At 36.7% G+C, this 23,080-nt stretch overlaps 2 protein-coding genes across 4 annotated transcripts in view; both read left to right on the forward strand.

The window, feature by feature from the left end:
• Positions 1 to 23,080, forward strand: part of LOC139694843 (uncharacterized) — a 257,773-nt gene that overhangs the window by 41,131 nt on the left and 193,562 nt on the right. For 2 of the 3 annotated variants that reach the window (XM_071593364.1, XM_071593365.1), the window contains one exon: positions 18,992 to 19,102. The exons of the other annotated variant lie outside the window; for it this stretch is intronic. In XM_071593364.1, the coding sequence (XP_071449465.1) occupies positions 18,992 to 19,102 (111 nt within the window). The remainder of the gene's footprint in view (positions 1 to 18,991; positions 19,103 to 23,080) is intronic. 3 annotated transcript variants of the gene reach the window in all.
• LOC139694846 (zinc finger protein 93-like) overlaps positions 11,351 to 23,080 on the forward strand; it is a 43,531-nt gene continuing 31,801 nt past the window's right edge. The window contains exons 1-4 of the mRNA XM_071593371.1: positions 11,351 to 11,413; positions 15,839 to 15,949; positions 17,297 to 17,407; positions 20,345 to 20,455. The gene's annotated coding sequence lies outside the window, so the exon portion shown is untranslated. The remainder of the gene's footprint in view (positions 11,414 to 15,838; positions 15,950 to 17,296; positions 17,408 to 20,344; positions 20,456 to 23,080) is intronic.

The following is a 23,080-nucleotide window of genomic DNA, read 5'->3' on the forward strand; positions in this document are numbered from 1 at the left end:
CCATTATGCACTTGGGGGTCACTATTTCTTTAGACAACACATCCACCATTTCTTGTGAATTTTTTATCCCAAATTTCGGGGAAAATTTGGAAAAAGCTTTGAATAATTGTTGAATGTTGAGAAATGTGTAGCTCTAACATACAGTTTTCAGCCAAAAAACTTGCATGCTTAGAATATCAATCCAGATAGTAGTCTCTAATGGTGGTTTAGGAGGAGGCATAATATTTGAGATACAAGCAGGTCACAAGTGATGAATTTGATGCTTTTGAATGATTTTCCGGAAACAGTTAGGGCCCTTTAAAATGAGATGTGATTTGCAGTTCACTAAGATCCATTGGAAAGATGGAATGGATCTGTCCTGAAGAGCTCTGCTAGAAAATATACCAGCTTAACACAGTGAATCAAAGTTTCCTGGAAGAAAAACTGATAGTTTATAAACTGGTAAAGAATAGTTGTCTGTACATCTTTGTGCTATTGTAGATCCTTATCCAAAGCTGAAGGACCTTAGGAAAATATCAACATCCACTGTCAGAAGGGAATGGTAAATCATCTCTTTGTACCTTAAAACAGTTATTTCTAATCTTGACAAACCTTTAATAATCATTTCATTGTTTATGGGGTAAGGTAGAAAGGTCTCAGTGTGACACAGAGTGGTCGTTCCAATCAGCAAAAATTAATTATTCCTGCCTGTGTGCACGTGTCATTAGTTTGTAAGACAAGTTTCAACTTGTTCTGTCAAGTAGTTTGTTTACTTGTATTATTGCCGTAGATGTCTTTCGTGTTTTTCGTTAAAATAGAAAAGCTTGAATTTCGTGTGGTTTTAAAATTCTCCGTTTTGGATGGATTAACCCCTTAGGAAATTCATCCGAAGATGACAATAGTGTTTGGGGACCCCGCTCCTTCAATACGAGGGCAGTGCAATAGTACCCGTGTTTGACAACAAAAGGCATTCCTGAGGGAAGTTTATGTTATCATCGTGTGCTGCCATCTATCAAACGACGATGAAACAAATTTCAGACTTCTTTAAAGGTTAGTTTGGATTTGGAATCCATTCGAGTAAGATGTGTTTCGTGATTTTTGCTAAGATGGAAAAAGAGCAGTATTGTTCGGTATTTGCTTTTTGTTTTTGGATGGGAAGAAATGCAAAGAGATAAAAGCAAAGTTGGATGCTGTTTATGGGGACACTTGGCCATCTATGACTACAGTTAGATATTGGTTCAATGAATTTAAATGTGGGCAAACAACTGTTTTTGATGAGGAGCGACCAGGATGCCCGGCAGACGTGGTTACCGAGGAAATCATTCAAAAAGTCCACGCCATGATTCTCGCTGATCGACGAGCAAAAGTGCACGAAGTAGCAGAGGCTGTGGGTGTGTTGACCGGAATGGCAATTAATATTTTACATGATAAGTTGGTGATGAAAAAATTGTTGGCCCGATGGGTGCCGTGATTGCTCACGGTGGACAACAAGCTGATCCGACTGTCAACTTCAAAGCAGTGTTTGCAGCAATTTAAGCGATATTCGAAGGTGTTTTTGCATCAAGTTATCACTGTTGATGAAACCTGGATTCATCATTACACACGAGAAACTTAGCAACAATCAAAAGAATGGATTTCTCCCGGTGAATCTGCTCCAAAGAAGGTGAAGATGGTCCGATCAACCGAAAAGGTCATGGGGACGGTTTTTTGGGATGCAAATGGCATCATCCTCATGGATTTTTTAGAAAAAGGTAGAATGATCACTGGGAAATTCTACAGTGAGTTATTGGACCACTTTGACAAAAAATTGAAGGAGACATGGCCGCACTTGGCGAAAAAGAAGGTGCTGTTTCACCACGATAACGCACCAGCACATTCATCCGGAGTTGTCGCCGCCAAACTGCATGAACTACGTTATGAATTGCTGCCGCACCCCCCATATATTCACCTGATCTGGCTCCCTGCGACTTTTTCTTATTCCCTAACATGGAGAAATGGCTCGCGGGAAAAAAATTAGCTCAAACAAGGAAGTTATCGCCGAGACGGGCATATTTTGGAGATTTCAACAAATCCTATTTTTTGGAGGGGTTAAAAAAATGGCCGGAACGTTGGGAGAAGTGTATCTTTCTAAAAGGGGACTATGTTGAAAAATAAAAAAAATGTTTTTGAAAAAATGGTTTCTTCATTTCTAACACGGGCACTTATTGAACCGCCCTTGTATCAGCCATTAATTACTGGGCAGCTGAATTTAAATGTGGTCGCACATCCCTCAAAGATTACGCACGTGAGGGATGACCAATAACTGCCGCCACACCTTGGAAACCATCAAAAAGGTGTACGATATTGTGTTGGGCAATAGGTGAGTGAGATAGTTGAGGCCATGGGGATATCAGAAGAAAGGGTGCAAAACATGTTGCACAAAGGATTATGGATGGAAAAGTAAGGTGGCTGCCATATTTGCTAAATGCCAATCAAAAGCAAATGCGCAAATGATTTTTGCAGCAATATTTCGACCAATTCAAGAGGGAACCAACCACTTTAGAGCACAATTTGTCACCATGAATGAGATATGGGTCCACCACTGCATGCCAGAAACGAAACAGCAGTCAAAGTAGTGTATGGAAGCTGGTGATTCAGCGCCAAAGAAAGCAAAGTTGATCGCATTTGCCGGAAAGGTCATGGCCAGTGTGTTTTAGGATTGGAAAGGGATCCTCTTAATTGATTACCTTGAAAAGGGCAGAACAATCACAGGTGAATATAACACTCCAACCTCTTTGACCAGCCAAAATATGCAAGAAGAGGCCTGGCTTGAAGTAGAAAAAAAATCATCTTTCACCAAGACAACCTGATGTCATCTGCTCACAAAGGTAAGTTGGCAATGGAAAAATTATGGGATTTGTGGTACGATTTGCCCGGCCATCCCCCCTATTCTCCTGATTTAGCATCCTCAGGCATCCATAAAGAAGTGGAGAGGGCCATAGATGGATATTTTCCCAGCCTTCCATACTCTCACTTCCGGGAAAGAATACTGATGTTAGAGAATTGCTCGACCAAGTGTGTTGTAGTCAAGGGAGATTATGTAGAAAAATAAAATAATTTTTTAACTGGAAATCATAGTCTTTCATTGTCAGTCCGAGAAATTTTCAATATACTAAATTGGTTGTCGGGAAATTCTGAAGGTACTGGATAATGCAACTAGTACTCTCATCATGATATTCATTTGTCATTAGCTGTTATCATATTTGTTCAAAGTAAGCTTTTTGCACTCAAATCTGCAAAGTAAGCTATCTACACTATCTGTAATTCAAATGTAACCAACTGAAACATGTTGCAACATTATGAGAAACATTAGCTTCATTGTTCTTAAAAATTTTAATAACTTCTTCAAATTGTGCCTAATAATGCATGTCAACAGTGAATAGTAATATTTAGGCTTCCAGAGAATAATGATGGCCTTTTCATTGAATCATTACCACCTAAATTAGAAAAGAAAACTGTTGCTGTTTTTCTGAAATTGCTCTTTCAGTTAAAAAAAATAAAAATTAATGAATTAGTAGTCTAAATGCTGGACAATAGCTTCACGGAATGGGATAATACTGAGAATATATTAACTGATTTGAATTTACTTTCATTTCATTCAGTGATAATCATCTCATTTAGAAATAAATATGTATGCTATGGTGAATTCAGTCGCTCAATGGCTGAATATAAATAATTTACAACTAAATGCAAGAAAAACAGTTTACTTTGTATTTAGTAATAGGGACCTACAGTCAAATATTTCTTTAGAAATAAGAAACCAATTGATATCTGAGATAGAACATAGCATTTTATTGGTTTTAGAAATAGACAACAAGTTAAGCTGGAGGCTTCAAATGAAAAAATGTAGTAAAAAATTATGTTCAGCCCTATTCCTTTTAAAAAATCTTGTCAACTATTGTAATACAGAAATATTAATCCCAGTATACCAGGGTATATTTGAGTCCATAGCTCAATATGGCATCGTCTACTAGGGGAGCTCAGCACATGGAAACATTAATAGAATACTCTCACTTCAAAAATGGGCATTAAGGGTTATGTTTAAACTAAATGCAAGAAAATCCTGCAGGGAGTGTTTCAAACATCACAAAATCATGACCATTCCCTGTATCTATATGTATAATGTGATTTTGTATGCTTGCACCATAACCCCTTCATTGGTCAGAAACAGGGGGTCACAAGTACGACACCAGGGGTAAGGATAATTTTCATAATGACCATTGCAGAGTAGCAGCACCACAAAAAACTCCAGAAGTTTCAGGAAGACTGCTATTTAATCGACTTCCTGAAGAGTTGAAAACGAATACTCCCCCAAGAAAATAAATTTTAAAAAAGTTGAACAATTTCTTTTTAAATAATGTTTTTTATAGCGTCCAAGAGAACTTAGAAAGAGCCAATGTAGGGAATTCTGTTTTTTAAATCTTAAATACTCATATATTTCATGTGCATTATTATTCCTATGAATTTGTATGTATGTTAATGCGCCTAAAAATGTAATTGAATCTTAACAAAGCCCATACAATTATGTATTGTTGTATGGCAAATAAATCTATCTATCTATCTATCAACATCTACTTTTGTTTTTACATTAAGCTTTGATTATTTAGGTAATTAATATTAATTTTACTAAACAAATGATGCCTTATTAATTAAGGCATCATTTGTTTAAACTTGGAGTTTAATTGCAATTGAAATACATGATATATTTCTGATATTAGGAGGTAATTATATAGGTTAAAGAAGAATGAGAAAAAGGAAATGACAACAATTCTTAATGTTTCTAATAATTATAATCTTCTTACGAGAGATGTATGTTGATTGAAGATTTGTTTCAATTTGGAATATTACCTCACCTTTTACTGTACTCAATACCTTTTACTTTGCATATCTTTGTATCGTGGACTAAATGTACAATTTCGACTCATAAATGGCGTAGCAGTCAGTGGAAGATAACAAGTGTTCTGGAAGACCATCGACAGCGAATAATGACCTCCACATGAAGAAGAAGAACGTGAATGATCTCATTCGTGCAAATCGACCTTTGACTGCCAGGGAGATTGCAGAAGATTGTAGCATCTTGATTGGTTCCTGCTATGAAATCTTGACTGAAAAAATTGTGGATGCATCGAGTTGCCACCAATTTCGTGCCCTAGCCTGATGACAGCAGACTAGAAACAACATCAAGTTCAAGTCCGCCAGGAACCGTTTGCTTGAGCTAAAGAGGATGAAACTTTTTCCATGATCATAACAGGTGATGAGTCATGGGTTTACGGATATGACATCGAAACAAGTGAAATCTTCACAATGGATTGGTGAAACATCCCCCGGCCCAAAATACTTCAACTATTTCAATCAAATATCAACAATCTTTTATATGCAAAGTGGGTTGTGCATCACAAATACCTACCTAAAGGCCAGAAAGTAAACATGGAGTACTACCCAGGGGTTATGAAACTCCTGAGAAAGAGAATCAGGCAAAATGTTCTTTCACCACAACTCGCCGGATCTTTCATCTCTCAGAACCCTTGAGTCTTTAGCTAAAAACAAGACTGTTGTGCTTCTCCACCCGCCCTATTCACCAGATGAAAAATCCCGCTCAAAGGAAAAATATTTTGCACCATTCCATAGATGGAGAGAAATTTAACGGAGGAACTTATGAGGATCCTGGAAGAAGCACTCTAGGACTGTTCAAAAAGTGGAAACACCATTGGGATAAGTTGGGGAAGAGACTACTTTGAAGTGGACCCTGACCAATAATTTCTTCGTTAAGTAATTTTTTATAAAAAGTTTGGAAAGTTTTGGAACAGATCGTGTAATTACTTCATTTTTGGTTATTGAGGGCTATAATTTCTTCATTAATCAAAATGTTGCTGATATATTGTCTTTCTTCAGCTTGGCAGATTATGTGGATATATGTGGAATGAGAAACCTGAGAAAAAATAATGGAGTTATTTTCCTATTGAGTTCCTTGATAGTATTTTTTGAATAACATCATTCACTCCCCTCTCATGGACTCCAACCTCTTCAAGATGGGAGGACTTGTGCGTTGTGATTACCCCTAGAGCTGTGCTGATGGGAGAAATGGCATTTGCTCCTAGTGCAGTCACCCATGCCAGATAGGTCAAAGAGTAGGATCCAGATGAAAGGTGCATAGTCCACATTATATGTTCCTCAAAGAGGAGGCTGCAAAGGCATCTTACCCCAATGGGAAAACCATTGAGTATTGGTGTCAATTTAAAAATTTTATCGAAGAAGGCAACAGGAAACCACCTGAACTATTATTCCCAAGATCTGTATGATGGACAGTACAATGAATATCAGTCCGAGCAACTACGGGACTCCCCCCAATTGGCCCTGTGTCATGCCCGGCAACGGGATATGCAAGGCTTCCACAGTTGTTATCTCATGAAACCCTATCAAAGCCAAACTGACAGCAACAGCACAGAAGACTCGGGAGAAGACCAAATTAGTCAGAATAGGAACTTCCAATGTTAGGACAATATTGAGTACAGGTAAATTTGAGAATATAAAGCAAGAGGTGGAAAGAGGAAACAGAAATTTGAGGTCTATGGGAGGTGAGATGGAAGGATAGCAGGGATTACTGGAGTGATACTTATATTTAGAGCAAGATACAGCAGTTGGGTTGAGAGCCAACGAGGGGTTGCCAAAATATTGAATGAAATGTAGGGAGAAGTATAGTCAACATAGAGTAAGCAACAGATAGAATATTACTAGTTGAGATAAAGGCAAAACCTTGGTTGTTGTTCAGGTCTACATGCCACCAAACAATCATAAGAAGGAAAAAATCAATAAGATATATGATCAGTAAAAGGATATAGTGTGTTTCTGCAGGGAAGCATTGATAGGGATGGGGAATTGGTACAATGGTAGGCAAGGTAAAGATGGTGATGAGGTGGGAACTAAGGTTTTGAGTAATGACTGCGGGGAGAAAGTAACGGAATTCTGCAGGAGACAGGCGTTAGTCATCACCAGTACCTAGTTTAGACACTACAAAAGACATATGTATATATGGATAGTGTCAGGTGATTCCGAAAGGTATCAGTTAGATTATATTATGATTAGGCACAGATTTAGGAACAGTGTGATCAATCCATGCAGTTTCCTGGAAGCAGATGTGGACTTATTATTATATGCCAACAAGGTTAGACATAGAAAGAATACATGATGTAAAGGAAGATAGCTTATGGCCAAGCATACTCTGCAATGGGATAGAAAGGGCATTAAGGGAGATGAAACTGAATACAGTGGTGGGGGTAGATAACATTCCTGCGGAACTACTGAAAGGTTTAGGAAAATGTGGTAGGAAGAGTCTAAATGGACCGATTCATAGCATCTATGAGGAAGGAATCTGGTCAGAAGACTTTGTGAGATCAGTGTTAGTTCCTATTCCAAAAAAGATAAAGGCTACGTCATGCCAGGACTATGGAAAAATAAGTTTGATTTTTAATGCAGTTAAAGTGGTTCTCAGGATCATTAACAAAAGGATAGAGAGTAGGGCAAATGATTACTTAGGGGATATCAGTTTGGGTTTAGGAAGGGGAGAGGTACGCGTAATGCCATTGCAGTAATGAGATCACTAATCGAGAGGAATATAGAATACAACCAGGAGGTATTTGCCTGTTTCGTAGATTTTGAAAAGGCATTTGATAGAGTAAATTGAGAAAAATTCTTGAGTATATTGAAGAAAATTGGAATAGATTGGAGGGACAGGAGGCTAATCCACAATCTGTGCATGTCTCAGACTGCTCAAGTGCGAGTGGGGAATGGGGAATCCGGATGGGCTGTGTTAGGAATAGGTGTAAGGCAGGGTTGCCCATTGTTACCGGTGCTGTTCAATGTATATTTGGAGGAAATGATTAAAGAGAGGCATGGGAAGAACTGGAGGTAGGAACGAAAGTTGTAAATCGTAAAATCAGTTGGGCATGCTGATGACCAAGCTTTAGTTTGTCAGTCAGCCAAGGGGTTGCAAGCATTACGTAGTGAATTGGAAATTCAGTATGACAGATATGGGATGAGAATCAATATTAATTAAACAAAGGTTATGCGATTTTCTAGAAAGAAAAAGACTAAGCTAAACACTAAAATAGGAGTTCAAAAACTTGAGTAATTAGAACAGTTTATGTATCTCGGAAGTGTTCTGGACCAAAATGGTCAAGGTAATAGGGAATTATGTCTGGGGGAGATTACTTTGAAAGGGACAACTTGAATATTAAGGAATAAATAAATATGTTTTCATAAAAATATAAGGTCACCTTACTTTTTTAACTTACCTCTTATAACCTGTAATAATAATCATTCATTGAAAAGATGGCCACGCTGAAGTTAAATGTAGTTGTTGACACCTCTCTGAGGAATACATCTGGCAAAGATTACCTTTTGTCTGATTCCTACCCTTCAACCTAACTGGCTTTGGTTATACTACCAGAAGCAGTTATCATCATTGCTCACATCAGCACAGCTATCAGAGTCATCAAAATGCACCAGGCAATCCACCATATTAAGGTTTTAGCCCATGTGAAGAAATGTAGGCTTTACACTATTAAAATACTGTAGAATGTGCAAAGTTAAGTTTTAGTGATATTATACTTGTCACTGATGTGTTATTTGATGGTGAATTTTGAGAGTATCCTCTTAGGGAATGATAGATAAAAAGAATCTTTTTAGGTGTGTTTGAGTATGTTACTAGAGTATTTTAAATATTATGAGGTATAATTGCTTAATAAATAACTTTAATGAGTATTCTAATCAAATTCATGGTCCTTAATTTCAGGTAAATGTTAGGAAAAAAGAGAGATATGTTGAATATGAAACAATGATGAACACTAATGGTGTCAAGAAATATGAATGCCCCGAGTGTGGGAAAAAATATCAAGATGTCAGGAAATTTGGGGAGCACATTGATGCGCACAAGTATGGAAAACGTTTTAAATGTGAGACATGTGGAAAACTCTTCAGCAATAAGAGTAATTTGAAGACGCACCTTGCAGTTCATGTTCAGACACGACAGTCAGTTTGTGACATTTGCGGGAAGACATTTAAGACAAATGATCATCTAGTCAATCACAAGAAGATCCACGGTGAGAGAAGATTCGTCTGTGAAGTGTGTGGGCGAAAATTCCTCAAGTTAAATGCGATGAAGGAACATCAATATATTCACAACAAGGAGAAAACCTATCCTTGTGAGCATTGTGGGAAACTTTTCTCGAATGTGATATATCTGAAGAAACACATTGCTCGTCATAATGGTAAAATAGAGAAGCGGCATAGTTGCAGTGAGTGTGATTTTAAAGCTTACTTCCCAGCCTATGTTAAATTGCATTATATGAGGGTGCACTCTGGTGAACGTCCTTATAAGTGCACTTTGTGTGAGAAGGGCTTCGTATCAAAAAGTAATTTCGATGTTCACATGAACATGCATACGGGAGAGAAGAATTATAAATGTGACTTATGTGAGGCTGTATTTACTACAATGTCAGCTCTTGATAGGCACAAAAAAAGCCATTCAGGGAGGAGGGATTACAAGTGTGATATTTGTGGGAAGGATTATACTCAAAGCCACAATTTGAAGAAGCACAAAAAGACACATAATCGTGTTTCCTTGAATTGAATCATGCCACCCATAAGTAAATGTGTGGAAAATGTGTTATTTTTAATTATGGAAATTCATAATTATTAGAAAGTTTAAAACTGATGCTATTAAGTTTACAAAGGATACAAACAGAAATATTTGGTTTATTCATGTTGTTCATTAGAACTTTTAATTTTTGTTTCAAAAATATCTTGCCACTTTAAGTATGGTTTATATACATTTTCATTCATTTTGTCATAAAAGTCGCCTGTAAAGAGTAATGGTAAAATAATGGAATAAATGAATAAAATGAATAATCAAATATTGATAATTTCATAAATTTCTTCAAAGAGTGATTTTTTTTTCTTTCTTTTCTTTTAAAATTATCTAGGCAGAAATATCGTCCTCCCAATTAAAATCTTAGGTAGAAATTCTCATGTGTTATCTTCATTTATACGTTTGCATAATGAATGATGAGGACAGGACCACTCTTTCATACTTCTTCCATGAGCATCTCAGTGTCACTCTAGTGGTCACACATTTTTCAAACTTGTGCTCAGACATATTATTTGTGCAAATTTAATAATATTTTGAATGGAATTTTAAATATGTCCCCAAAGAGAAATCTGCCACAAGACAGCCGGAGGAGAATAAAAATAACCGCCGAAATGAAAAGTAAAATAACTGTAAATTGGGAACAAGGGGTGTGTGTAGCTGACCTGTAGCACCTAAATGTACAATTTGCATATTGTTCAAGAAAAGGGGCAAGACGAAGGAGATAGAAGCTTCAAAGAGGGTGGCAAGAGTATGCAGCAGTTATGTATTAATGATGTTGACAGGTTACTTCTCATGTGGATAAATGGAACAATCACATTCGTATTCTGATACATGATATCTTTGTTACACCATTGTGTAGTGCCAAATCTATTGCTCTTAAATTCTTTCAAATGAGCAAATATTTTAATTCATTAGCTAAGACATCCAAGAAAACAATAAGATAGTATCTTATTGAAAATGAAAAAGAGTTTCTTGTGATATTATGGTGGCAATTGCTCTAGTTACCCATCAAAACAAATGTTATTACTGATGTATTGATATTAATTTGCGTAGGTGACTACCTCATGTAATATAAAACCAAGATCAACACTCCTGTATGGATTCTATGGTCTCGGGCTCAACTTTGTGGAGGTTCATGTTCGTTTGAATGAAAATACTTTGTAACCTCCACACAATTTTTATTCGCACTACCGGTTTTAACGCTTCGGCGTCATCATCAGGTACAAAATTTTCTGAGCACATGGTTGTATATATATGCACTCTTTGGAAAGGAATGTTGGGGGGGGTGGGGTGAATGGCTAATGGGAGGGAGAGGGGTTGGTGGGAAAAGCCCCGGGGCTGGCAGGTAAAGGTCCGTTGGCGGGGGGTGGCATGGGGGAGGTGAAAGAGAAAGGACGTTTTTGGGTTGGGCTAAATGAGGAGGTTGGGGGAGGGTAAAAGAGGCATGCTGTAGGGGTTTTTTGGCACATGTTATTTTCTGAAGGAGATTTCCAAAATTGGGGAGTGATTTTCAAATAAAATGTCGTTGACTAAATGTCCACTCTTCATGTGTGTTCTTATTTCTAATTGTTCCCATTTGTCCATTCTTCTTCCCTTTTCCACGACGTGTAGTATTTCCGGGTTGAAGTCGCTGGATTGGTCCTCCTCCCGCAAATGTTTCGCAAAGTGCGATTGTTTTAAATTTCCCGTGCGGTGGCTGCGCTTGTGATCCCCTGCACGTGTGAGGAAGGATCTGCCTGTCTGTCCGATGTATGTTGCACTGCAGTCATTACACTTCCTCCTGTATGGATTTTTCATCATAACACAGTATGAAGTTTTTCAATATAAAATACCAAGCATTGAAGTTCATCGAGCACTGTTTTGATAAGCTTTGTTGGAGGTTACATATACATGTAATGTGCTATTAGATGTATAAATTAAATAATTTGGTATGGGTGAATGTTGTGCAAGTAATTTTGCTTTAGTTGAATCTGATTCTGAGTTTTGGGAAGCGACGAGGAAAACAGGCTCGTATAAATTAAAATGTGCATTCATACAAAATATGATGATGATGTTGGAAGAGCTGGAGACTCAAATGAAAATGATTAAAGAAAATATATGTATGCCTTTTTCTTTAAAAGTTCATATATATTATCTAATGATAATTCCGAGTCGCAATTTTACAAAATTTTGAAGTGTCAGCAAAAGCACATCTCTAGAAAGCTTTCTCATAAAAAGGAATTAGGTACCTTGCATAATAAACTATTTATTTCAATTCTTTTTTGTTTTCACTAATAGAGTTCGCATTTCTGGTCGCCTCATTCTATGGAGACGAAAAGATAAACATGATCCATGATACTAAACATTGTATTTGTAATAATCTTTGAATAAACCTTTTACCTAATTTTTTCAGTGTGGAATGCATTATCATATTTTGAATTAAGTTATTTACAAAAAGTTGTTTCACTAAACAAGTGTTTCACTTAATGAGAGAGAGATCATGGATTGAATTATGCCTGTTGTACGAGGTTCCACTTTAATTTTTAAAGGTGTAGTCTTTAACCCTAAATAAATGTTATACTAGAAAACAATGGACTAACAAAAATTCAAGGTTAATCCAAAAAAATCTCCCAGATTCACTCAACTAATGCATTAATCTCAATTTGCGTGATTTCTAAATAGCATCAAAATTCTTCTATTAAGGAATGATATTGTATTTGACGGAAGAGTAACAATGGCCTATCAAATCATTAGCTATTTTCTCCATTATTGTGTTAACTTTGCCATTATCTTTTGCATTAGCTGCTACTAATGTATACATGACATATTTCCTTTCATTAGTGATGGGAGTCTAGTCCAAAATTGTACCAATTTAAATTAGATTCTCAAATTTTGATTCTCTCTTCCCCATTTCTTAACTGCCGTCCATTTCTGTTAAAAGGAACTTCCTCCCAATTAATGAAATCACAATGAGATGGTAATGATGCAGAATACATCATTCAAAGGGTTTGACTATTTGGCTTGTGAACAATGCACTAAGTGGAGTTCTTCCAATAAAATTGCTCTTGGTTCCCTTCCTTCTTCTCCTTTTATACTTCACTCCTGCTGTTCCATGCTGGTTCCAAGGGAGATCCCATGTTGAGATCTCGGAGGAGACGAAATTTGTAAATTTCACTTTGTTTGAGGATATTGGAGTGGTTTTTAAACACTTTATAACTATTCTTTGAAATTTCATGGTGGGGTCATTAGGAAGTTTCACAATTTTTTCACTGTTGATGTAGTCATAACGCTTGTATATGTAGTCACTTTTTTTCATCACTACCACTGTGTTGCCTTAGTCCACTTTTTCAACGATTAGATTGTTGTCTTTCAAAAATTTTTTACATGAGATGATCAAAGTTAGCTCTTGAGAGTAGAACCTAGTTTTTGGGAATTTCAAATTGACAATGGATTTAAACTGCAATCAAAGTTAGGAGTAAAAAATTCCAGTGATTTCTGTGCTTAGCTATCCAAGAAAGATCCCCTGCCACCCAAACATATCCTAGTGTGATATGATGTCAAAAACCTTTTTAAAAATATCCTGGTTTTTATACCATTGGTAGTGGTGGAGAAAGTGCTTAGAAGTGCTGGGGCCGAACCACCCTTCCTCAAGGAGTTCATGTCACAATTGAGATTGTGTGTTGAGCAAAATTATTTCCAATTCAACAATGAATACTTCAAACAAGTGAAAGGATTAGCAATGGGGTCCCTGTTATCACCACTACTTGATGGCCTGTACAAGAATGAATTTGAAAGAAAAATATTCAGCAGCCCCTCAATTTTTACGAAGAATATTCACTGTTGGTTTCTTTACATAGACGATATTTTTGCTATATCGGCAGACACCATAAGACAGTCAGAAAATTTTATGAATTACCTAAATTCCCAATGCAAAAATATCAGTTTCACTTATGAGAAAGAACAAAATAATAAACTAAATTTTCTAGATATCACAGTGTTGAGAAAGGAATGGGGCTTTGAATTTGCAATTTTCTGGCAAAGTACCACCACAGACCACATCATCCCCTTCAAACTCCTGCCATCACATATCTCACAAGCTTTACGCTTTTCATTTCCTACTAAACATAGTGTTGGCCAGTCCTCTTTCCAAAAATAATTTTGTTCAAAAATCAAAACGATTAAAGATTTAGCAATGAAAAATGGCTGCAAAGATAATTTAATTGAAAAATTACTACAAAGAAAACGTTCCTTAAAAGCAAACAATCTTTTGTTTAAACCTGTTAATGTGGATGGAAAAGGTTTCAAATGGTGTAAGCTCCCTAATTATGGATTGATTTCACATAAGATAGTCAACCTCTTTCCAAGGGAAAAATTTTGAATATCTTTTTACAATACGGATAACTTAAAATCATTCTTGAATACTAAATATTGAATAAAGTAGGAAAACAAAATAAAAGTGACATTTATAAGTTAGTCACTTGTAAGGACTGGAATGCTATATATTAGGGCGATTCGAAAAGTAAGCTCCCTTATTTTTTTTCATGAAAAATCAAATTTATTCTCAACTTTGCGGACATTGTTGGAAAGGATGATCATTAAGCTATATTTCTACATAGTGGCCTTGATGGTCAATCGCTTAATGCATCCTTGTAAGCAGCTGTATAATACCGGCATCGTACCTTTCTCCCCCCCACGTCGTGAAGCCAACTGACGACTGCTTCTCCTATATAAATTCATCACCATTCAGTGGAAGTGTACGGTGATAAGTGTATGGGCATCAAAAACGTGCAGAAGTGGTGCTGGGAGTTTTTAGATGGCCGGGAAAACTTCCACGATAAGCAGCAGTCGAGGCGGCCGAGTTTGCCAGAATCAACGGTGGCTCCAACTGACAAAATGGTGGGCAATAACCCGGAGAATTACCCTTCATGAGAAAAAGGAAGGCCTTAATGAAGAGAGTGGATACTTCTCCTTGCAGGATATTGTGTTGGAGGTCCTCGGTTACAACATGGTGTCTCACCAAAGGAATGTGTTTGCATCATGACAATGCACGTCCACATGTGTCACATAAAACAACCACCCTACTCAATGAATTTGACTGAGATATCATTGAGCACCCTCCTTACAGTCCGGACGTTGCCCCCAGCGACTACCACTTGTTTACTGCTCCTAAAAAACACCTTGGAGAACAGAAATTCAAGTCAGACAAGGAAGTGCAAGAAGCCTTCGTCAGTTGGCTTCATGACGCTGGTATTCAAAAGCTGCTTATATACACAAAGTTGAGAATAATTTTGATTTTACATGAAAAAAAAATAGGAGACCTTACTTTTCGAATTGCCCTCGTACATAGGCCAAATGGGGATATGATTAAAAACACAGGTGGAGTAACATAAATGCTGTTTTAGAATTTGTGACCTCAAGCAATCTCACTTCGGCAAGCATCTAGGGGAAGAAAATCATGGGAGTGATTTCAACCTGGAACTCATAGGCAAGATGGACAAGTGGGAAGAGGTGGAAATCAGAAAGAATTAAGAAAAGGTTCATTTGATTAACGATTTATTGTTTGAATACCTCTCCCCAATCCTGGAAGTAACCCTTTCCTTCACAGAAAGACCCAACAACCCCCCACCCCCTCACTGTAAACCAACCAATTACCTTCCCTGATGCTTGACACCCCTCTCCCCCTTCCCATCTACGCCGATCGCTACCTGACTCCCCCCCCCCCAATCTCACACCCTCCCCCCCTCTCCCTCATGAATGGTATGTAAATGGAGTAACTAAATAAAGTGTTGTAACTAGTTGTACATAAATAAAGAACATTGGAAATATACATTGTGTTCCTCATTTAATGAACATGGACTTCCACAAATTTGAGCCTAGAACAATTGAATACGGATATTGTTGATTAAATTGAGTGTCCCTGTACCTTATTTACATACACTGTACATTTGTCTGGTGTTTCAGGTTGTGGTAAGCAAAACTGCTACTAAAACAAATCAAAACAGAACAGTGGAGATGGTTAATGTTTAGTTGTGTGTGAATATTAACATTCCATGTTGTGTAATTCCAATTTAATCTAGTAGAAGTGAGAGTTTGCTATTTCAAATGACACAACACAGTGGAACATTAACTAAATTGTATAAACTCTGCGTATGTATTTCCTTAGATATTTTAACCAATGTTATTTTCTTAACATAGGGAAAGGGAAGGCTAGACAATATCATTGGAAAATCAGGGGCCCCAGGAACATCAAATTCTCCTGTCAAGCCTGACAAAAGGAAATGCATAGTCGTGATTAAAAAGGCTGAGGTAAGTACAACCTAAGTAATATTTTAGCCAATGGGTAAAGGATGGAAATTTTGGTACAGTTTGATAAACAATTAAAATATTTGTATTTAAATTGAACTGTATGCGGAACTGTTAGTCTTATTCTGCTGAAAAGATGAAAACAATCATCACCTAGGCTGTTTTAGGGACCTTAATGTGGCTATGGCTGGGCAATTATTATCGACTTATTTATTTATTTGATGTAGTTATTGATATCCTTGTGGTTTCTATCAGCTGTCTCATTAGCATGTCTGATTCATTATGCAATCCTGATCTTAACAGTTTGGTTCAAAGGGGTGACAAGTCCCTGGTGGTAATCTCATGTTTCTTTTATCTATCACCACAGGGCTGCCACGGTTTTTTTTTTACCTTTAATAATTACGGTGTTTATATCTAATATGCCTGCTCCCCTTTTGCCACCAGTCCCCTCATAGATAAAATGCCACTGCAGCTCCAGTGTTAGTTCAATTCTCTTTGCAGAAACAAAAAACTGGCTGGTGCACACCTGGTAGGGTCCTTGGGTCAAGTTGAAGATGATGTTGAAAAGTTGAATCATTGTGTTCCATATTGTTTGGTTTTCATAATCGTGTATCATGTGATCAAACTTCATATTGAATGGTTCAGTGTGCGTGAGCTGTGTGATAGAGGGCCAATCAGTGTTCTGTTAAGAAATGATAGCATAATTCCTCTAATATTTTTGATTGAAACAAAGGGGCACTTTCAGAAAGAATGCTCTGAGGGATCCCAAAACTCCCGAACTGAAAACCAAAAAAATTGAAGATCTCTGAACTCGTTGTGGCCACTGTTTTCTGTGATTCTTCTCTTTTTTGCAGAAGTCATGAACACAAATATGTTGAAAGCATCAACTGCCGCCAATTTTATGAAATTTCCACTTTTTGATCCCTTTTTACACCAACATGGTCAATAAATGATCGTTCTGTGGGTTGGTGTAAACTTCACCTTAATGGGTAGGCAGGTTTTAATTGTGAGCTACGTAATTGGACAAAAGCAGAAGAAATTGAAGAGATATAATTGATTACATTGAGTGTGCCTGTACCTTATTTACATACACTGTACATTTGTTTGGTGTTTCAGGTTGTGGTAAGCAAAACTGCTACTAAAACAAATCAAAACAGAACAGTGGAGATGGTCAATGTTTAGTTATGTGCGAATGTTTACGTTCCATGGTGTGTGATTCCAATGTAATCAAGTGGAAGTGAGTTTGCTATTTCAAATGACACAACACAGTTGAAACATTAACTAAATTGTAAAAACCTGTGCGTATTTATTTCCTTAGATATTTTAACCCATGTTATTTTCTTAATGTAGGGAAAGGGAACGCTGGACAATTTCATTAGAACATCAGGGACCTCAAGAAGATCAAATTCTCCTGTCAAGCCTGACAAAAGGAAATGCATAGTCGTGATTAAAAAGGCTGAGGTAAGTACAACCTAAGTAATATTTTAGTTTGTGGGTAATGAATGGTAATTTAAGTAAAGTTTGATCAAAGAATTAAAATATTTGTATTTGAATTGAACTGTATGTGAAACTGTTAGTCTTATTCTAACAAAAAGAATAAAACAATCATCACCTAGGCTGTTTTTAGTGACCTTTATGTAGCAATTGCTGGGCAATTATTATTGACTTATTTAGTTATTTTATGTAGTTACTGATATCCTCATGGTTTCTGTCAACTGCCTCATTAGTATGTCTGGTTCATTATTCAGTCCTGTTCTTGGCAGTTTGGTTCAAAGGGGTGCCTACTCCCTGGTGGTAATCTCATGTTTCTTTTATCTATCACCACAGGGCTGCCACTGATTTGTTTTTCAGCTTTAATCTTTACTGTGTTTGTATCCAATATGTCTGCTCCTCTTTTGCCATCAGTCCCCTCATAGATAAAATGCCACTGCAGGTTCAGGGGTAGCTCAATTCTCTTTACAGAAACAAGAAACTGGCCAGTGCACACCTGGTAGAGTCCTTGGGTCAAGTTGAAGATGATGTTGAAAAGTTAAATCATTGTGTTCCATATTGTTTGGTTTTCACAATCGTATATCATGTGATAAAACTTCATATTGAATGGTTCAGTGTGCGTGAGCTGTGTGTGATACAGGGCTAATCTGTGTTTTGTCACAGAAATGATGACATAATTCCTCTTATAGTTTTGATTGAACCAAAGGGGCACTTACAGAAAGAATTCTCTGAGGGATCCCAAAACTCCTGAAAGGAAAACAAAAAAACTGAAGATCTCTCAACTCATTGTAGCCGATGTTTTCTCTGCATCTTATCTTTTTTGCTGGAGTCACGAACACAAATATGGCCAAAGCATCGACTGCTCCCCATTTCACAAAATTTCCACCTCTTGATCCCTTTTTAATTCAATTCAATTCAATTTATTTTATTCACCATAAGCATATTATTATGCATGGCTTTCTCAATACATGTTTTACACTTCATATCAATAAGAAAACATTATGCAAAATATCAAAACAATATGAAAAATACAAATACATACAATTTACAATTTTTTGGAATCAACACATTTCAATTATACATTTAAAATGGTATGCATTAGAAAATCATCTGCTCTATGGAATGATTTTTAGCACCCATATGGTCAATAAATGATCGTTCTATGGGTGGTTGTAAACTTCACCTTTATGGGTAGGCAGGTTTAAATTGTGAGCTACGTAATTGGAGAAAAGGAGAAGAAATTGAGAAAATATAATTGATTACATTGAGTGTGCCTGTACCTTATTTACTTACACTTTACATATTTTTGGTGTTTCAGATTGTGGTAAGCAAAACTGCTACTAAAACAAATCAAAACAGAACAGTGGAGATGGTCAATGTTTAGTTATGTGTGAATGTTAACGTTCCATGTTGTGTAATTCCAATTTAATCTAGTGGAAGTGAGAGTTTGCTATTTCAAATGACACAACACAGTTGAAAGACCAACTAAATTGTAAAAACAAGAGTGTATGTATTTCCTTGGATATTTTAACCAATGTTATTTTCTTAATGTAGGAAAAGGGAAGACTAGACAATATCATTGGAGCATCAGGGACCTCAGGAGCATCAAATTCTCCTGTCGAGCATGGCAAAAGGAAATGCATAGTTGTGATTAAAAGGGCTGAGGTAAGTAAAACCTAAGTTATATTTTAGCCAATGGGTAAAGGATGGAAATTTTGGTACAGTTTGATAAACAATTAAAATATTTGTATTTGAATTGAACTGTATGTGTAACTGTTAGTCTTATTCTACTGAAAAGGATAAAACAATCATCACCTAGGCTGTTCTTAGTGACCTTTACGAAGCAATGGCTGGGCAGTTATTATCGACTTATTTAGTTATTTTTTGTAGCTATTGATATCCTCATGGTTTCTGTCAGCTGTCTCATTAGCATGTCTGAATCATTATTCAATCCTGTTCTTAACAGTTTGGTTCAAAGGGCTGCCAAGTCCTTGGTGGTAATTTCATGTTTCTTTCATCTACCACCACAGGGCTGTCACTGATTTGTTTTTCTCCTTTAATCTTGACAGTGTTTACATCCAATATGCCTGCTCCTCTTTTGCCATCAGTCCCCTCATAGAAAAAATTTCACTGCAGGTCCAGGGTTAGTTCAATTCTCTTTGCAGAAACAAGAAACTGGCCGGTGCACACCTGGTAGGGTCCTGGGGTCTAGTTAAAGATGATAATGAAAAGTTGTATGATCAAACTTCATACTGAATCATTCAGTGTGCGTGGGCTGTGTGTAATACAGAATCAATCTGTGTTTCATTCCAAAAATGAAAGCATAATTCCTCAAGAAAAAACTTGAGATCTTTCAACACATCAGCGCGACTTTTTTTTTGGCATCTTTCCTTTTTTCATTGAATCAAGAACACAAATATTGTAAAAACATAAACCGCCTTCAATTTCATGAAATATTCACTTATTTTCCATTTTTTGGGACCAACATGGTCAATGAATGATCTCTTAAGAGCAAATGTAAACTTCAATATCAAGGGTAGCCAACTTTAAACACCGAACTGGTTCAACTGCGTCATTGGACAAAAGCGGAAGAAACTGGAGAGATATAATTGATTACATTGAGTGTGCCTGTACCTTATTTACATACACTGTACATTTGTTTGGTGTTTCAGGTTGTGGTAAGCAAAACTTCTACTGAAGCAAATCAAAACGACACAGTGGAGATGGTCAATGTTTGTTTATGTGTGAATGTTAACATTCCATGGTGTGTGATTCCAATGTAATCAAGTATAAGTGAGAGTTTATATTTCAAATGACACAACACAGTTGGAACATTAACTAAATTGTAAAAACCTGTGCGTATGTATTTCCTTAGATATTTTAACCCATGTTATTTTCTTAATGTAGGGAAAGGGAACGCTGGACAATTTCATTAGAACATCAGTGACCTCAGGAACATCAAATTCTCCTGTCAAGCCTGGCAAAAAGAAATGCATAGTAGTGATTAAAACAGCTGAGGTAAGTACAAGCTAAGTTATATTTTAGCCTGTGGGTAATGAATGGAAATTTTGATAAAGTTTGACTAAAAATTAAAATATCTGTATTAAAATTGAACTGTATGCAGAACTGTTAGTCTTATTATGCTGGAAAGCATAAAACAATCATCGCCTAGGATGTTTTTAGTGACCTTAATGTGGCTGTAGCTGGGCATTTATTATCGACTTATGTAGTTATTTTCTTATTTCATTATTTTGCATAATTGTATCATTCCGCTAGATATGAAACATTTCACCACATTAACTTGGCCTCCCTTGAGTTTGTGAAGTATGTAGTTGAGAGAAATAGTAGTAATTTAACCTACCGTTAATAAATGAATTAATCGGCCAGTTTCACTCAACTGATTGACTCCCAGGAAAAGAAAGGACTTCAAAGGAAAATCAAAAAGGAATGATCAAATGTTTCCAATCTTTAACCTAATTCAAGACATTGAACTCTTACGGATAATTTTAAAAATATTTACAAAAAAGTTTCAAAATGTGGAATGTGAACCTGAGTTATTCCTAGTTGAGCAATTTCATCAGACTACTGAGAAATCAGTCGGGCTTTTTTTTTGTTGTTTGATGATAAGGCCACCAATGTTTGTCAAGCAGTTGGAGGGAATTGGAAGTGTATGCCAATATTGGATGAAAAGCTTAGGAAATGAGAGATTCAGTTTAATTGTTCCAATATTCTTCTTGCTTTGAAGTGGCATGACAGGAGAGAAGTGTGGGATCTCTCCACATGTCATGTGTGTATGTATGTGTGTGTGTAATTAGGGAAAGGCAGAATTCTCAAAAAAAGTGATCAAAACAAAAAAAATATTTGAAAGCAAAATAATTTATGAATTAGGATAATGGGATGGGTGCAGTTAATGATTAAGACTTTTATTGATTTCTGTTAAGTCACTTATAAAAATTGTTAGATTTTATGGAAACATTTCAAAAGTGGTGAATATGTGCATCTTTTTTTATTTATATTTATTAATTACATATTTTAAGTTTTGTTGCCAGTGACACGTAAAGTACCATGGAAAAATTTCACGTCTACCACTTTGAGGGAATGGTGAGAAAATATGCTAGTGATTAATGGAGGAGCTGTGGTAGTAGGTCAGGTGAACATGCCCCAGTAATATGAGGGTGGCTCGAAAAGTTCTCTGCTTCACTCACAGACAGCATCATTACTTGCATGACTTTTTTCCTTATATTGGCACAATGAGCATGAGTAGATGCACGTAAAAATTACCAACCATTACATCCAGAAATTAACTGTAGGTAGTCGTTTAAACAAGTTGTAATGTCGTTTGTATAGGGAAAAATAAAGTATTGTTCAGTAATAAAATTGTGCATAAAAGTGGTCAGTTCCGACTGAAATTCATACAAGGGCTTTAAATATGTATGGGGACTTTTCTCCTTCAAATTTCACCGTTGAGAATTATGTGGCTGATAGCAAGCATTGATATAAAACCTTCCAAGAGGAGCCAAGTGAAGGAGGTCGAAAAAGTGCCACCATACCAGAATAAATGAGCAAGTGTACGATATAGTTTTGGAAGATCGACATACAAACGTGTGCGAAATTGCTAATGTAAATAATGTCAGTATATCAAAAGAATGAGTCCGTTATATTTTGCTTGCGGCATTGTCCATGACAAAGCTTAAGGCAATATGGGTGCTGCAGATGCTCACTGAGGATCCAAAATGAATCCAGACAACACTCTCCAAACAGTGCTTGGCCCACTTTGCGAAAAGTAAGTGATTTTCTGCATCGATAATGGCAATGGATGAAACATGGATTTTCCAATATGCATCAGAATCCAAACAACAATTCATGCCAGGGGTATGGGCTGGATCTTCAGCTCTGAAGAAGGAGAAGACCTTGCCATTGGCAAAAAAGGTCATGGCATTGGTTTTTTGTGATGCAAAAGGATTTCTGAAGGTAGATTACCTTGAGAAAGATAGTACAGTGAATGGGGAGTTCTATTATAACCTTCTAATAACACTGGATGCACAAATACATAATAGCAGACCTATGCAACAATTTCAGAGATTAAAATCATTCGCCTTGACTGATCCCAGTCAAGGCGAATGATTTTTAATCTCTGAAATTTTTGCATTGAAATGCACATTAGCGGATGACTCCATTAAAAGTTACTGTTGCGGCATCTCCCGCAGTTTCTTTGGAAAGCAGACCTAGTTTGCTGGGGATAATCCATTGGCCATCAGCGCAAAGCGCCTGCCCACAAAAGTCTCTTGGCAATTGGATAGTTGAGGGATTTGCACTCTGAAGTGGTTAAACATCCAGGCTATTTCTGGCATTTGACTCCCTCAGCCGACCATCTCTTCTGAAAGTTCAAAAATTTCTTTTGTGGTCAGCATTTCCCATCCAATGAAGAAGTGTTAGTGGCTTTATATGAGTACTGTGCTGTACTTCCACAAGAAATCCGCAGAAATGGGATAATGGCACTGTAATACCACTAAACACACTGCATTAATATTATAAATCAAATCAAGTTGAAAAATCGATCAATTTTGGAATCTTAAATTGTCATTTTCATCATAGGGCTGAGAAACTTTCAGATAGCCCTTGTATTGACAGTGTTTCTAAAAT

This window comes from Hetaerina americana, unplaced genomic scaffold (assembly GCF_022747635.1).
Source record: "Hetaerina americana unplaced genomic scaffold, ioHetAmer1.1.p SCAF_57, whole genome shotgun sequence".
In the NCBI taxonomy this organism is placed as follows: domain Eukaryota; kingdom Metazoa; phylum Arthropoda; class Insecta; order Odonata; family Calopterygidae; genus Hetaerina; species Hetaerina americana.